The 16,379-nt window shown below is 39.3% G+C and overlaps 1 protein-coding gene across 9 annotated transcripts in view; it reads right to left on the bottom strand.

The window, feature by feature from the left end:
- The window catches only part of AUTS2 (activator of transcription and developmental regulator AUTS2), a 1,231,856-nt gene that overhangs the window by 903,808 nt on the left and 311,669 nt on the right, over window positions 1-16,379 (bottom strand). For all 9 annotated transcript variants that reach the window (XM_033193305.1, XM_033193311.1, XM_033193313.1 and 6 more), the window contains exon 2: window positions 7,854-8,066. In XM_033193305.1, coding sequence (XP_033049196.1) covers window positions 7,854-8,066 — 213 coding nt within the window. The remainder of the gene's footprint in view (window positions 1-7,853; window positions 8,067-16,379) is intronic.

Below are 16,379 nucleotides of genomic sequence, written 5' to 3'. Positions count from 1 at the left end.
ATTTTACAGTCTTAGAAAATGAATTACAAATTGGGCATGAAGACATCCAACAGTTCTCAAGTAACATTTACCACACAGAATTGCCTGCGCCTGCCTGTCTTAAAGCCCACCCACAATTTCATTTTCAATTAACAGCTCCTCGAAAGGCAGTAATGAAAGCAGTTGCTAAAGAGCATTCAGATGTCACCGAAAGACTGCAAACCCAAACTGTAAATAGCACATTGTGAGTCGCCTGTCACCACCATCAACTCCCACGGGAATCACGCAGCATGTGGCTATCACAACCATCTGCTCAGCTCCCCACCACCACTATTGCAAACCACACAGTCACCCATCTCCTCCCACTTCCCACTCATTACCTGTCATGTACAGACTTGTGTGGATATAGGATTGCTGTGAACAGAGATTAGAATGCAGAACATACAGAGGCTTATTTCATGTTCTGTAGCTGAGATCTGGCCACATGCAGATAACTTTATATCATCACAAGAGGGAAAAATGTAAAATTTAATCATCACAAAAATGCACAGTTTTAAATAAAAAAAGGGATTTCTATCCTACCCTCCTCAACTACCAAAAGTGCACTGGCTAGGACTTATTAAAAGTAAGATGTGTTCCCTCGTTCTTCAATCACTGACATTGTAGAAATTTATGGGAGCCAGAGTTGAAAATCACTCCTATCGCTTTATCTTTCCTAACTCTTCTAACAATATATGGGATTCAAATGGCCCTTAATAAAGTTCTGCAGGCACACATACACATATAAAATTTTCTTACTTTGGGAAACATAAAAGGTCACTGTTTTATGGAACAACTCCTATAGGAATCAGGATCACCCAAGCTGAATTACTGCCCATTCTTTTCATTAAAGTTCCTTTTCCCATTCAGCTTATTTTCTCTCTGCAGTTTTATTTTATGAAGTGGTAGTTAATGTGCTGTCTTGGTTAATTTAGGGTGTCGACTTGACTGGATTAAAGAATACCCAGAGAACTGGTAAAGTATTATCTTTGGGTATGTCTGTTAGGGTATTTCCAGAGGAGACTGGCATGTTGAGTTTGAGTGAACTAAGTGGGGAAGGATCTGCCCTCCATGTGGACAGGCACATGCAATCAGCCAGGGGTTCAGATAAAACAAAAACAGAGGAAAGGCGAAATGGTCTCTCTCTCTCCAGGAGCTGGGATATAATTTCCTGCCCTTGACCGGGTGCAGTGGCTCACGCCTGTAATCCCAACACTTTGGGAGGCCGAGGTGGGCGGATCACGAGGTCAGGAGATGGAGACCATCCTGGCTAATATGGTGCAACCCCGTCTCTACTAAAAATACAAAAAATTAGCCAGGCGTGGTGGTGGGCGCCTGTAGTCCCAGCTACTCGGGAGGCTGAGGCAGGAGAATGGCGGGAACCTGGGAGGCAGAGCCTGCAGTGAGCCGAGATTGCGCCACTGCACTGCAGTCTGGGCAACAGAGCGAGACTCCGTCTCAAAAAAATAAAAAAATAAAAAATAACATCCTGCCCTTGGTCATCAAAACTCTAGGCTCTCTAGGCTTTGGATTCGAGGACTACCCCAGTCTCAGGCCTTCAGACTTGGTCTGAGTCATACTGTGAATCCCCGGATCTCCAGCTTGCAGAAGGCCTGTTATGGGACCTCTCCGCCCCCATAATCATGTGAACGAATTCCCCAAATGAATCCCCTCTTATGTATCTACTATCTATCTACATATAAATTCTGTTGGTACTTGCTCTCCAGAGAATCCTAATACATGTGCTATGTCCTTTTTATAGTCAATTTTTATTAAATTTTTATTTAAAATTACAAATGTCATTTAGGATAAAATTATTACTGCCCATAACATTCCAAAGATGTATCTCACTAAAGTTAACTGATGTTTATGCTCACTATTCCCAACATTCAGGGCTCATAGCAACGAAGTAGAGTTAAAAGACACAAAATGAAAAATTCCAATAAACCTGTTTCTAAATGCTCAAGATAAAAACAAAAGCAAAACATCTTTCATATAACTCATTATTATATTAGTGTCAGGGTTACCAATCCCAGTTACAAACCAATACTTCCAATATAATACATGAATAATTCCTGAACAGAGACAAGCCTAGATTGGAGTTCCTCAATTACCTGATGTTAAAACTAGCAACTTATTCAAGTCAATCAAGATTCCAAGAGAGATCATAAGCCAATCTTTTATTCCCTCCATCTTTCCTTATGGTTTTTCTTATTTCTGTACTTTAGGCAAGGGGAATAAGTAGTATGCAACTTAAATTCATAAAAGGGAAAAACATATAAATAATTTTATTTGATACCTTAGCTTGTAACCTTCACATGACTACACAATTTTTCGAAAGCAAATGAAATCCCAATTAACATGTTAAACTTGAAATTTTGAAGTATGAGGTAAAAATGGTTTAACTGACATTTCTTAATACTCGTTCAAGGTACCAGCAGACATCTAACTATTATAACAAAATATGTATGAAAGAGCACATAGCAAAGTTTATGTCTTTTCATTATGACAGTAAAATCCCAAATTACATTAGTGTCTCAAATGCTCTGATTTTCAGAAACCAGTAGGCTCTAGAGTCAAACTGGATAAATACCTGTGTGATTTCTGGCCTAGATTTCCATCAAAAACTAATTAGCATATCTTCAGAAATGAGACTTGAACTGGATCTGTTTAATCAAAGTTTTCCATTATAAATCCTCCATTGCAAGATAACTTCTACTAGTAACAAATCTGACAGAAAACTCCTCAGACAACAGGATAAGTCTAAGCCATGCTGAAATAAGGGACCAGCCTCTGGTAGTAAACACTCTCAATAGGAAAGACCATGGGCTGGGATAGACTGTTCCATCAGGACAGGTGGAAAGAGCAGGTGGCCCAGTCACCTGGGCTCTTAGTGTATAGCACCACTATCACTTACTCCAAGGAAGACCAACGTGAAATGTCAATACACGAAGCAGATGCAACCACCATGCAGAGTTCTAGTAATCTATCTAATTTTAAACGCCTGGCACTGGGATGGATCCCTCTTCTTCCTAGAAAGCAGTAGACAATTTTGGTGTCTACAGTTTCCAATGTCAACTATAAATCTCCCACCATACTAGATTTTCAGAGAGAGAAGAGCAAATTTTTGTTCCTAACAAGAAATACCTACTCAGATTAACTAGTATAAAGATTTTAAACCACATAAGGCATTCCCACATAAGCCATCCTTACCAACAAGTTTAGAGTCTACCAATAGGATCCTGAAATATTCACAAATTCCTCTACTTTCCTCTAAAATGATGTTCTTCTTTGACTAAAGCAATCTCAACAGGTTGCCTCTTTTTTAGGAAATTCTGCCCTAAGATGAATGGCATTTTGGCACCTAAAATTCAGTGAAGGAGGGAGACCACAGGATTTATTTTGATGATTTATCTTGGTGTCTGTTAGAAGAGTTCATATAACCTAAAAATGCCTTCTAGCTCACTAAGCATATGTCCTCTGGCTCAGTTCATACTACAGAGAAAGGACAAACTAATGGACTAAATGGAGATTTAGAAATTCAGTCAGAGCCAAATCTGAGAGTTCTCCGAATGCTCATCAACTTTTCATCATTGGTACTCTATTTTTAAAACCCTTTTGCTCTCTCTATGTGTTTTAAACTACAAAGTCCTAAATTTTTAAAGAATTCCCCATGGTCTAGAAGTTAGACATACTGAAACTAAACTCAATGCCCTAGGAAGGGTTACGTTTCCCCAAAGTGCTTCTCAGGAAGTTTTAATTTGGCTTATCGGTTTAGCAACACGTGACTTCCTTGTGTTCCTCAGTGGTTTCATTATGACTTAGTCCCTCAATTAGAGAATAAAGCTCCTTAAGGAGAGGACCTCTGCAACCTCTTTTGCTTTTCCCACCCCTATATCTACATCGAGAAAAAAAAAAGGTACCATGTCCTTGTAAGTAAATGATAAAACTTTTTATATACCATGTTTAAGTGCTTACATCATGAACAAGTAGTTCATTTACAGAGGTCAGAAAGACATGCTCTATTTTGTATAAGAGTTGTATAAGAGGTAACTTATCCATTTCTTCATAATTTTTAACCCCTTTGGGAAGTAAGAAGAGTATTCAAATTTCTCATATCAAAAAGTGCAACAATTTGCAAGACAAGTGCCACCTCAGCATCTTCTAAGGCAGTATGTATTTATACTTAAAAACATTATCCAACAAATAAGTGTCAGTTTAAAAGCTTTCTTTTGGCAGTATGGAACAACATCACAAGAACTTGGGTTTTATAACCAGGGAAGTGAAGGAATAAGCAGTTTGGTTTTAGAACTACACATCTTTCCTATAAAAGTATTATAATTGCACTCTCAGAGTAAAAAGATTAGTTGCCTTCAACGGAGTCTCAGAAAAAAAAAATCCTATTTTTCCTCTCTACTAAGGAGTAACATCTTCCCATAATTACAGGAAAGCTATGCATTAAGTTGTCTGCTCAGGAAGTACCATTTCCTAATAAGATGCAAACCTAATTCACTCTCACCAAGTCAGAAATAAAGACTAAGTTCTCGCCTCGTCCCTATTTCATCTGTAGTTCTCAAGAACAGGCACTAAATGACAATCCATTAATGTAGAAATGCTCCCCAAAGCTCACTCTCATCTCAAGGTCCCCTCCCAGCTAAGATGGTCAGATTCAGTTTCTTTACCTGATAAGACGCAAAGGCAGGCAATAAAGTAATTGTGATATTTACAGGCATCTAGGATGACAGGAAAGCAATCACAAGTATTCTTCAGACAAGCTTTTTGAACATCTACTGTGGTCATTAAACACTCATGTGTCACTCTTTACCAATGATCACATAACAGATGGCATTTGTCTGGGCTGACACACAAAGGACCACTCCCCTCCCTCCCACTACCAAATGCATCTTACACCTCTCCTTTAAATGTCTTCATATTACATGAAAACAAAATTTTAAAGAAAAAAAAATATTAAAAATAGCCGGGCGCAGTGGCTCAAGCCTGTAATCCCAGCACTTTGGGAGGCCGAGACGGGCGGATCACGAGGTCAGGAGATCGAGACCATCCTGGCTAATACGGTGAAACCCTGTCTCTACTAAAAAATACAAAAAACTAGCCGGGCGAGGTGGCGGGCGCCTGTAGTCCCAGCTACTCAGGAGGCTGAGGCAGGAGAATGGCGTAAACCCTGGAGGCGGAGCTTGCAGTGAGCTGAGATCCGGCCACTGCACTCCAGCCTGGGCGACAGAGCGAGACTCCATCAATCAATCAATCAATCAATCAATGTCTTCACAGAGCCTATCAGTTACAGACTGACCCCAAAACAGCATTACCTTCAGACCTACAGACTCCTTTACAGACCTCTACGACACTGTATTTGTGTTATTCACAAATTTAAAAAACTATGGGACCCAGAGGGAGGAGCCTAAGAAACATTCAACTCCAAGCCCTTCATTTTCCAGATGGGCAGTTACCAGACAGTGACTTGTTTGGGATTTCATAATAGCACAAGTGATCCTAAGAATATTAAAAATGAGAAGTATTATGGCCTTATCTCAATTATCACCTTCTGCATTCCTTCTTACCAGAAATATAACAATTGATTGGACAGCATATTTTGGCATCAACACTGAAGATAAGAAAATAGTCCTTGTTTTTAAAAGTTTTACATAGTGCCAAAGATACAATTCATGCTTTCCTTTTCCATGACTCATAAAGAGTCAAAATATTTGCTTTTCCAAATATGTTACCTAAAAGAAAGATAGCTTTGATTTCAAATACCATTAGTACCAGAAAGTTGGCCATTAAGACCAAAGGCAACTCAAATTTAAGATGCTTAAGTCCTAGTCTTCTTTTCTGATCATAAAAATCTGTCACCAGAGGACCTTGAAAGTCTTGAAGAAGTAGAAAGAAATAGAAAGAATAATTTTGAGGACACAAAATAGAAAAGTCAGATCATGTCTAAAATAAAAAGATTCAAGGATGAAGATCCGCAGCTTGGTGTTAACTCAGAATAAGAAGCCTTCCTTCTTACCCTGCTGGGAGGGGGGCCCTGAGGGAGAGGGGGGTGGTTACATTGCAATCTCTCTCCACTGAGATTAATTACTTTTCTCACGTATCTCACACAGAGAGGCATAAATTAGGAGTCACAAATACCACAGGAACATCACCTTTTATAGAACTTAGGCTTTTCTCCCTCTCCCCAACTCCCTATCGGGAACAAAATAAATAAAACTTCATCCAAATATGGAAAACAGAGGAAGCCACGGAACTAGAGATATCTGAGTCTAAACCCCGGCTCCTTCCCTCATTGCCAAGGCCTCAGACAAGTCCCTTTATCTCTTTGAGCCCTAGTTTCCACAGCTGTTAAGTAACCATGATATTACCTACTAGTCAGGGTTGTTGTACAAATTATAGGTTATACTACAAAAACTCCCTCACTGAATGGAGCATGGTATGCATTAGGTGAATGTTAATCATTACTATTATAACTCCAGTCTGGCGTTTCAGGACACAAGTGTACCTTTAGAAACACTGTGCTGGTTGTCAGATTTAGGGTATTACCTTGGAAGCCTTCTGGGTCCATCTGAAACCCATCACCCCAGATGTTTTACCAGGATTATATCCTTCACTATGTATGAGGCAGAATTCTGACTCCAAACTGCCCACTACATCCTATTGAGGCTTTCGATCTTTCCAATCTTTTAACTAAAAGCCGTCACCCAAATACGCCCTTGATTCTTTGTAAGAGTGACTTCCAAGCAGGCTGTTTTCAAATAGGAAACTTCCTAAAACTACAAATGTCATTAGGTCCTAAAGAAGGGCCAGAAATCTGGGTTTAGTAGCTCTAATTATATTATTCTAAAGATCTGTGAGGTTTGGGAACCATTGTTTTGTTTGATCCCAGATCTCCCTGCCTCTGCAGAGAAACATCTGCAAACCAAAAATTACCTGTTCCACTTCTAATTAGCAGCACCTGCTCTGTAAACCACAATTCCTTCCTCTGCTTTCTTCAGTAATAGTCAATCCTACCCAATGGTCCTGCCAAAAAATAAATAAAACACACCCAGGACACAGGTAACTAACTTGACAGGCACTGAAGCCTCTGGATTTGTGCAGAAAAACTGCTATAAACAGCTTCATATCTCATTATTAATCCATCTCATGTGGGGATTTCCACAGGCAGAAAGGCTTCCCAAATGCCAAGAGCTATACTTTCTTGTGGATCACTGAAACCTAATTATTAACAGGCCAGTAAGCCTCACTATCAGACGTTCATACAATCAACAGATCACAAAGACAGTCTTTAATTATAGCCTATGGAGAACAACTAAGATACCAAAAGGCAAATTCATTTATTTGCCATTGCCTTCCCAGATGCCACAATATCTGAGCTTCCCCAGAAAATATAAATCTTAGCAAGGCACTTCTCACACACAGGCAATCATTTTAGCACCTTAGAACCATGAGATGCACAATGCACAGGATGAAATCTACCTGTTCCATTTATCCTAATTGCAAAGATATCTCCCCTACAAGCCAGTCCATCTTGACAACTATTAAGACAGGTCTGCCCTAAATACCAGTATCACTAGCATCAAGCTTTGTTGCACAAAGCATATCTGACTGAAAGCGCCCATGCTGAAGTTTCAAATCCTCATAAAAAGCACTGAGATTGGGTTTTAGATTCTTTTAAAAGCACGCACACAGCTTTGTTGGACAACCACTTCAGCATCCCACCAAGGGTATCTTCTCCACCTGTTACGAAGAACCACAGTAGAGGAAGCACCTAAGGAAGGGATTTTGCGGCCACAGGAAAGAGCAAACCCAAGTTTCCTCACCTGCCTGAGTGCCTTCGGCATTTTCTTTCTCTTCCCAAGGTGCTGGCAGAGATTGCGGTCATTTTCTCGATCTGAGCTGTAGTGGTGTGGGTGGCTGAGTCTGCTCTTCTTTGAATGAAAGGACAAGCCATTGGTAAGTGCTTCTCGTTTCTTCTTGGTCAGGGGCGTCTGGCGTTTCTCCACACGTTCCTGAGGCTTAAGTGCTACATCTTTCTGTAGGAAAGAAGAAAAGGAAAGGGAAGTGGTGGTTACAAAGGTATCTAGGGTCACACCCAAAATATAGGCTAAATACTAAAGGGTATTACTACTAAGTGGAAGAGGGATAGGAAAGTGGGATATGGAGAAGACCTAAAACTAAGAAACATGGCTTTCAATTTTCCTGAATCCTTAATGCCATCACAAATATATATATATATATATATTTGTGATGGCATATATCCTTTCTATTATTACTGGGTAGGAAACTAAACAAAACACAAGGATATGCATCAAAAGTGATTTCACTGCTCCCTGGGATAGTAGCTTTCTGCTTGATTTGGTGTTGGGTCCAGCACACAATGACATTCCCCAAGGAAGTGCAATCTACTCATTTCCCATGTTGGTACATCATTTATGTTTCAGAAAATGAGCACTAAGTGCATGCTCAATTCAAAAGAAATAGCACCCAACTGAATTTATCAGGTCCAGGTGGATGTGAGCCAGCAAGAAAGGAACTATCTATTCATATGATTAAAATGTTTCCTTAATGCATTATATTTTTTTTACCACGTTTCTCTAAGCATCCTTATTTCCATTTTCTTTGCAAAATGTAACAACAATATTACCACCAAGATCAACAGCAACTTTTTATTTATTCCTGTGTGTGGTTGGGGATGGGGAGGTGGGTAGGAAATGGGAAATTAATGTCCTTGAATGGGGAACTGCATCTGTAGAAGCTACAGGTGAGCATTTCAGGCCACATAACCTGATAGAGTTCTGTGCCTCCAGGCAGCTCAGTTCACACCAAAGTTCCAAAAGACCTGGGCTTTTAGTGTCCAGACACTGATATTATTCATGATGAGACATGGAGTAAGTCACTACAACTCTGAGACCACGTGCAAAATGGGCTCTCAGAACATCAAACAAACCACATACATGCAAATATCCTCTGCCCTGTGAGAAATGATGCACACACTAAGCAAAAAAATGAAAATGTTTTGGCACTCACTTATTTGGAAACTAGTGGATCTAATCCTCTTAACACAGAAAATCCCCCTCATGAAGCCTCACCACAGTTCCTCAGTTTCTGCAGTCCTAAATGCACTTAATTTTTTTTTTAATTTCTGGGGTACATAGTAGGCATATATATTTATGGCTTACATTAGATGTTTTGACACAAGCATGCAATGTGTAATAATCACATCAGGGTAAATGGGGTATCCATTACCTCAAACGTGTATCTTTTGTATGTCAAACAATCCAATTATATTATTTATTTTTAAATGAACAATTAAATTTACTATCTAAATGTACATTTAAAAATAAAACAAAACCAAAATAGAAATTTCCTTTTACTCATTTCTCCTTAAAATACTGCTCTTTTTCCTCCCTTTCACATCCAATTTTCTCAAGGTAACTATTCGGCTGCTTCCAATATACCAGCACTCCCAACTTTACATGCATGGTACTCCCTGATGTCTCTCCCCAAATCAGCCATACTTATTAGTTTGAGACCTTGAGCCTTATTATGATCTGAATGTTTGTGTCTCCCCAGAATTTCTTTTTTTTTTTTTTGAGACAGAGTTTGCTCTTGTTGCCCAGGTCGTAGTGCAATGGCACAACCTTGGCTCACTGCAACCTCCGCCTCCCCATTCAAGCAATTCCCTGCCTCAGCCTCCTGAGTAGCTGGGGTTACAGATGCCTGCCACCACACCTAGCTAATTTTTTTTTGTATTTTTAGTAGAGACGAGGTTTCACCATGTTGGCCAGGAGATGGGGGACTTTGGGAGTTGATTGGATCGGATCACAAGGGTGCAACCCTTGTGAAGGGGATTAGTGCCCCTATAAAGGGCCTAAGGGAGTCTGTTTGCACCTCTACCACGTGAGAACAGGCACCATCCATGAGGAACAAGCTCTCACCAGACACAGAATCTGCTGGTGCCTCAACCTTGGACTTCCCAGCCTCCAGAACTGTGAGAAATAAATGTTTCTTGTTTATAAGCAACCCAGTTTATGACATTTTGCTAATGCAGCCTGGACAAACTAACTCAGGCCTTTACACTGATTTGCCTTGGCCTCAAAAGGCCTCTCTTACACACTCCTCCCTTTCCTAGTTCAATGACTCTTAGCAGTGTTGCCCACTCAGGGAGACCTTTCTTATAATACAAAGTACTCTATTCTCAGGCCTTCACTCATTCAACAACTATGTTTTGTGTGCCTAGTATACGCCAAGTACAAACGTAGCACTGACCTATGTTTAGGATGATAATGCTGTGGGGAAAAGTCACCACCCTCATAGAGCCTAGAATTTACAGGACAAATACTAATCAAATCGCACAAATATATAATTGCAAACTAAGTTAACACTGCTAAAGGATAGGTTATGGGTGCTAAAACTAAGGGAAATGATATAGTCCAGAGGAGAGGGTCAGAGCTGAGAAAATGACTGTCATTTGACCTAGATCTGAAAGGCTTAACAGAGAGAAGAGCTTGTGCAAAGGCCTTGAGGCAGCTGGGTGCATGATCTCTTGAAAGAATGCGAAAGAGGGCAGGGACTAAGTAGTTCATCTCAGTAACCCCAGTGCTTCACATAAGTGCTTCACATAAGCCAGGCAAATAATAGGTGGTCAATGTATTGGTCAATAAATACATAAATAAAGGAGTCAACTAGTTAAAACATCCAAACCTATAAAGCACAATACTGATTTTAAAATAGCCTAAGCTGTCTCTAATATACAGTGTAGCAAGCCAGAAAAGGTGATAGAAGCAGGAAACCAAGGAATCTAGTGTGCACTGCTGGTATACACGAAGGATCACAGCAAACAGCAAGAAACCACAGAAAAGGGGAAAGGCCTTATCCTTAGAGCAAGAAGATATCAAAGATAACAGTCTACAAGGCAAATAAGTGGCTTCTGGCCTAACTTCCAGCTGCTAGCACTACAGACGATTAACCCTCTACCATCGGAGAGGTAGCTCTCCTGAGGCAATGAGGATGTGGTGAAAAGTGTTTTAGGGGACAAGTCAAGATCAAAGCAAGCGCACATGGCCATTGATTTCACAGCCTTGCATGCTATGCCTAACACATAGTAAACGTTCAATGAATGGCTGCTGAATTGAATTCCTGTGTCCAGTGTCCACAACTTCAGTCAGCTATGCCAGGCATCTGCTCAGCTCAAAAATGTTCCATGTTTAGTCTCACATGTAACCAAAATAGCTGTCATAAAAAGACACTCAGGAATAATGGCAACACTAGCAGAGGGAGCCAGGTGAGTTCCATCATGGGCTGCTTCTATATAATGTGATTAAATTGTACCACTTCTAAGTGTAATATAAAAACTCCCCATAGGGTATAAAACTTCTTTCTTTGTCACACAACCCACCTACTGCCCTGCATCATATGCATGTAGAGTATCAGATTAATAAATATATGATGCTTAATAACGTTTCCACTGTGCTTTTAAAAAAATTATGCCATTCTCTTTGGAGACCAAATCTCTCATACTGAAGGTGCTTCCAAAGTATATTGAAAATTACGTGCAATTCCATACAAATGTGAATTAATATTTATGAGAGTATGTTATAATTTTTTCCAAATCCATTTTATTTTCATGTAGCATATTAATCAAGGAATTCTCACTGCACTGCAGAATAGCTACACAGAGCAAATGGACCCCATGCCGTGATATTAGCTTGTAAGAGACCTGCTGAAGTCTTAGCAGCAATAGTACAATCATCTTAGCTCCAATTAATATTAAGATTTTCCACTCTGGGGGAGGGAAGAAGAGAGAGAGGATCAAACTGTGTCTAGAGGTGGTGGCTTAAGAGGTAAGAAGAAATGAAGAGTCTATAAAAACTTTCTATTATGTAACACGCTTATATTTTCAAAGACTAGAAATTATCTTTATTTTTTTCAGAGGTAGATCTTTATTTATAAATTACTATATAGACTTTTTGGTACAAATCCTGAATAAACCAGACCCCTGTTTGTTCATTCCCTCTACAAACATGTACTGACTGCTTACTATTTATAAAGTAAAACAAGCATTTAATTTTTTCACTGACTGTCTTGGGGAAAAATGACAAAAAACTATTATAAGCATTAAGAATCAAAGACAAAGACTGATTATAAAGTAATCATCTTATCAACAGTCACAAGAGTTGCATACATGACTACACGCATGTGTAATTGTGTGTATATATACACCCACCAATGCTTTCCTCCACCAACTAACCAGTAGCACTAATTTAAGAACTTCCTTCAGGAAACCTGGGCAGTCTCCAGTATTGCTATAATATGGGGAGGGAAATTATCTGGTATATAAAATAACTTATTGGGATCAATGAATGGCAATTTTCAAAGGCCTGTTGATTCATTCGTCTACCATGATCTAGGCTAGTGGTTCGCAAGAGAAACTGTCCGTCAGAACTACCTGAAGACTGTTTTGAAAATAAGATGATTGTACCTCATATTTTGCAAGGAAAGCATTAGTAAATGAAGAAGAGTGGCAGAACATGCCACCCCAAAACATGCTATTTAGGCCTAAGGATTATTTTAAACTAAAGGCACTTGAAAAACAACAGATACAAAAGAGACACGAGAAAAGAAACATTATCACCAGAAACACCTGAGATGGGAGAAAACTCTCATGTGAAAGATGATCTCCCTATAGTAGGAAAGAAGAAATTTTCTCATTTCCAGAGATGGGGAGTCCAGACAGAAACATTTGTACCAACAGATCTTATTAACTCTTAGCTTCCTTTAGCCTCACCATTTATTTTAGTTACTTTTCCACAACTGCCACTCTGTTCAACCTACTAAATAAACATTCAACATTTGCCACTTCTTTGGGTCTTCATTTTCCTGTGGGGGCTCCTATAGACATGTCCAAATCCACATGCCTTTCTTCTGTTAATCTATTTTACATCAATTTAATACTCAGGCTCAGCTAGAGACCCTAACAGGGTAAAGATAAAAAACTGCCTCCCCTACACAAGCACTAGGAAAGAAAGGCAAGAAGGCAGAAGGATAAGAAAGAAATCTGTAAAAAAAAAAAAAAAAAAAAAATGCTTTAAGGCATTCATTTGACAGTCATAAAAGAAGCAGGAAAGAAAGCAAGAAAGCCAGGGAGCCACCAACAGGAGGCTGGCTGAGCGGCAAAAAGATTTAGACATATCGGCTGGCAATAGAGGGGGTAAGTGTACAAGCCATGCACAACAGATGTGAAGAGGTTTGGAGAATAGTTGAAATTATGTGATTTTTAGGTCACTGGTGATGGAGGGCAGGGTCACAGTAGCACATATGTGGAGAGGCTCAGAGACTGACAAAGGCAATTTCCTTCAACACCCAGTCTTCTTCAGAATAGGCGATCTTGCTCTTGACTTTCCCTTCTCCCAAATTACAATCTTCCACCAAAGGCCTCCTCACCGCTCTTGAATTTCAAAATGAGATAGTTCAATGTTGTGCAAACTAAGGGAGAGTAACAAATTGCAGATGAAACACTATGTAAGCTGCAGGGCTCCATTTGCTGATTACAGACGAAGCCAGAGACAATAGAAAATGAGGGCACAATTTGTCTGCCTCGCATGAAGTGGGTTATAGAAAGTCTGTCTGATTTTTCCAAGCAAACTAACCTGAGGGCAGTCCGTCACTTACAAAGCATTTGTGGTAAACGTGTCTGCATGTGTCCAACTGCGTGTATATGTGTGAATGGGGCTTGCAATTTAAACAGAGCCTCTTCGGTTAGTTATCTGATCTTAGTAGACCTTTAAGAAAATTGTTAAAGAAAATAGCAAAGAAGCCAGGAGAAAAAGAAAAAATTGCTTTGCCTGTCCCCATCAATGACATAATGGCTGTGTCCTGTCATTTTGGTCTGTCAAATCCCTTGCTGGTTTATTGTATACCATTTGTACTTGTGTTTGAATGGTTTTACAAACACTGATTCCACCAATAATGAGTCTCCAATGATAAGAAATGAAACATTAGAAAACTACCAACTCTAGATAGATATGTTCACAACAGTCCCCAACTTTGGGCTTTTGAGCAAATGGACTTCATGAACAGATTTTCAGAGTCTAAACTTTTGAGAAAGTAGAGAAGACTACTATCTGTAGGAATGTGCAAGGCATCCAGGATGGCATTCAAACAGTAATCCCTAAGGTTCACATCTTTTAAAAACAAATATCAAAACACCTACTATGTGCATACACATTGCCATCTGTTGGAAATATCTAAGAAAGAATTCCTAAACTCAGGCTGCTTATCTAGGGAAACAGGCAAATCAATGAACTACTATAGTAAAGTAGGTTAGAGGAGGAGCAAGTCAGGTGCTCTGTACTGCCATCTTTCACACCACATTAAAATTGCATCACTGTATTGGCATAAAGATAGAAAAACAGATCACAGGAACAGAATAGTCCAGAAAGAGACCCACACATATATCAACAACTGATTTTCAGGCAAAAGCTATTCTACAGAAAAATAAGTCTTTTAAACAAATGGTGATAGAATAGGTAATTATATGCAAAATTTTAATCCATACTTGAATCTGAATAGAAAAAACTAACACAAACTATATTATAAACCTGAATGTAAAACCTAAAACCATAAAACTTCTAAGAGAAAACTTGTAATCTTGGGTTAGGCTAAGATTTCTCAGGTATGACACCAAAGGCATAATCCATAAAATAATAAACTGATAAATTATACTTCATCAAGAATTAAAATTTTGCTCTTCAAAAGACACTGTCAAGAAAATAAAGTTACCAGGAGAGTAAAAAATACATTAACAGATAAGCCACAGAATGGAAAAATATTTTTTAAATGTATAAGTTCTGGATATAGAATATATTAATTTAATAAATTCTTGGGCCAGGCACGAAGGCTCACACCTGTAATCCCAGCACTTTGGGAGGCCAAGGCAGGCAGATTGCCTGAGGTTGGGAGTTCGAGACCAGCCTGGTCAATACAAAACTTAGCTAGGTGTGGTGGTAGGCGCCTGTAATTCCAGCTACTCGGGAGGCTGAGCAGGAGAATCGCTTTAACCTAGGAGGTGGAGGTTGCAGTGAGCCGAGACTGTACCATTACACTCCAGCCTGGGCAATGGAGCAAGACTCCATCTTAAAAAAAAAAAAAAAAAATCTCAAAACTAAAAAAGGAAACAATCCAATTTTTTAAATAAGCAAAAGATATTTTGCTAAAGAAGATATCTGGGGTCGGGTGTGGTGGCTCACGCCTGTAATTCCAGCACTTTGGGAGGCCAGGGTGCATGGATCACGAGGTCAGAAGATCGAGACCATCCTAACAGGGTGAAACCCTGTCTCTACTAAAAATACAAAAAAATTAGCTGGGCATGGTGGCACGTGCCTGTAATCCCAGCTACTTGGAGGCTGAGGCAGGAGAATCGCTTGAACCCAGGAGGTGGAGGTTACCGTGAGCCAAGATTGCGTCACTGTACTCCAGCCTGGGCGACAGAGTGAGACTCCATCTCAAAAAAAAAAAAAAAAAAAAAAAGATATCTGTCTGGAAGGTGAATTAATACATAAAATGATACTTAACATCAGTAGTCATCAGGGAAATACAACTTAAAACCACAATGAGATACCACTACATACATATAAAATGGCTGAAATAAAAAAGAATGAGCCTACCAAGAGTGGGCAAGGATGCAGAGGACACTCATACGTACACTACTGGTGAGAATATGCAATAGCACAACCACTTTGGAAGACAGTTTGGTGGTTTCTTTAAAAGTTCTAAGTACATGGACCATATGATCCAACCATTCTACTCCTAGGTACTTCCCCAAGAGAAATTAAAGTACATGTCTACATGAAGAGCTACCTATGAATGCTCCTAGCAGATGTGCAATGTTTCTAAAACTGCAAACAACTCAAATGTACATCAATAGGTGAATGGATAAACAAACCGTAGTTGTAACCATTCAAAAAAGTACTACTCAGCAATAAAAAGAAATAACCTCCTGATACAGGTGACATGAATACATCTCAAAATAAGTATGCCAAGTGAAAGAAATCAAACAGAAAAGATTATATTCTGTATGATTCCATTTATATAAAATCCTAGGAAATATGAACTAATTGATAGCAACAGCAATCAGGCTAGTGGCTTCCTGGGAGAGAGAGGAAGAAGGGATTACAAAGGGACATGAGGAAACTTTTGGGGTGATGAACATGTTCACTGTCTTGATTGTGACAGTGGTTTCATGGGTATATACACATGTCAAAACTCATCAAATTATATATTGTTAGTCTGTGTGGTTTACTGGAAAGTAAATAATACCTCCATAAAGCTGGTTTTTAAAAAACGAG

Source organism: Trachypithecus francoisi, unplaced genomic scaffold (genome assembly GCF_009764315.1).
Source record: "Trachypithecus francoisi isolate TF-2019V2 unplaced genomic scaffold, Tfra_2.0 Lachesis_group4, whole genome shotgun sequence".
NCBI lineage: Eukaryota > Metazoa > Chordata > Mammalia > Primates > Cercopithecidae > Trachypithecus > Trachypithecus francoisi.
Note: the sequence above shows the minus strand (reverse complement) of the source record. Positions and strands in the feature narration are given on the sequence as shown.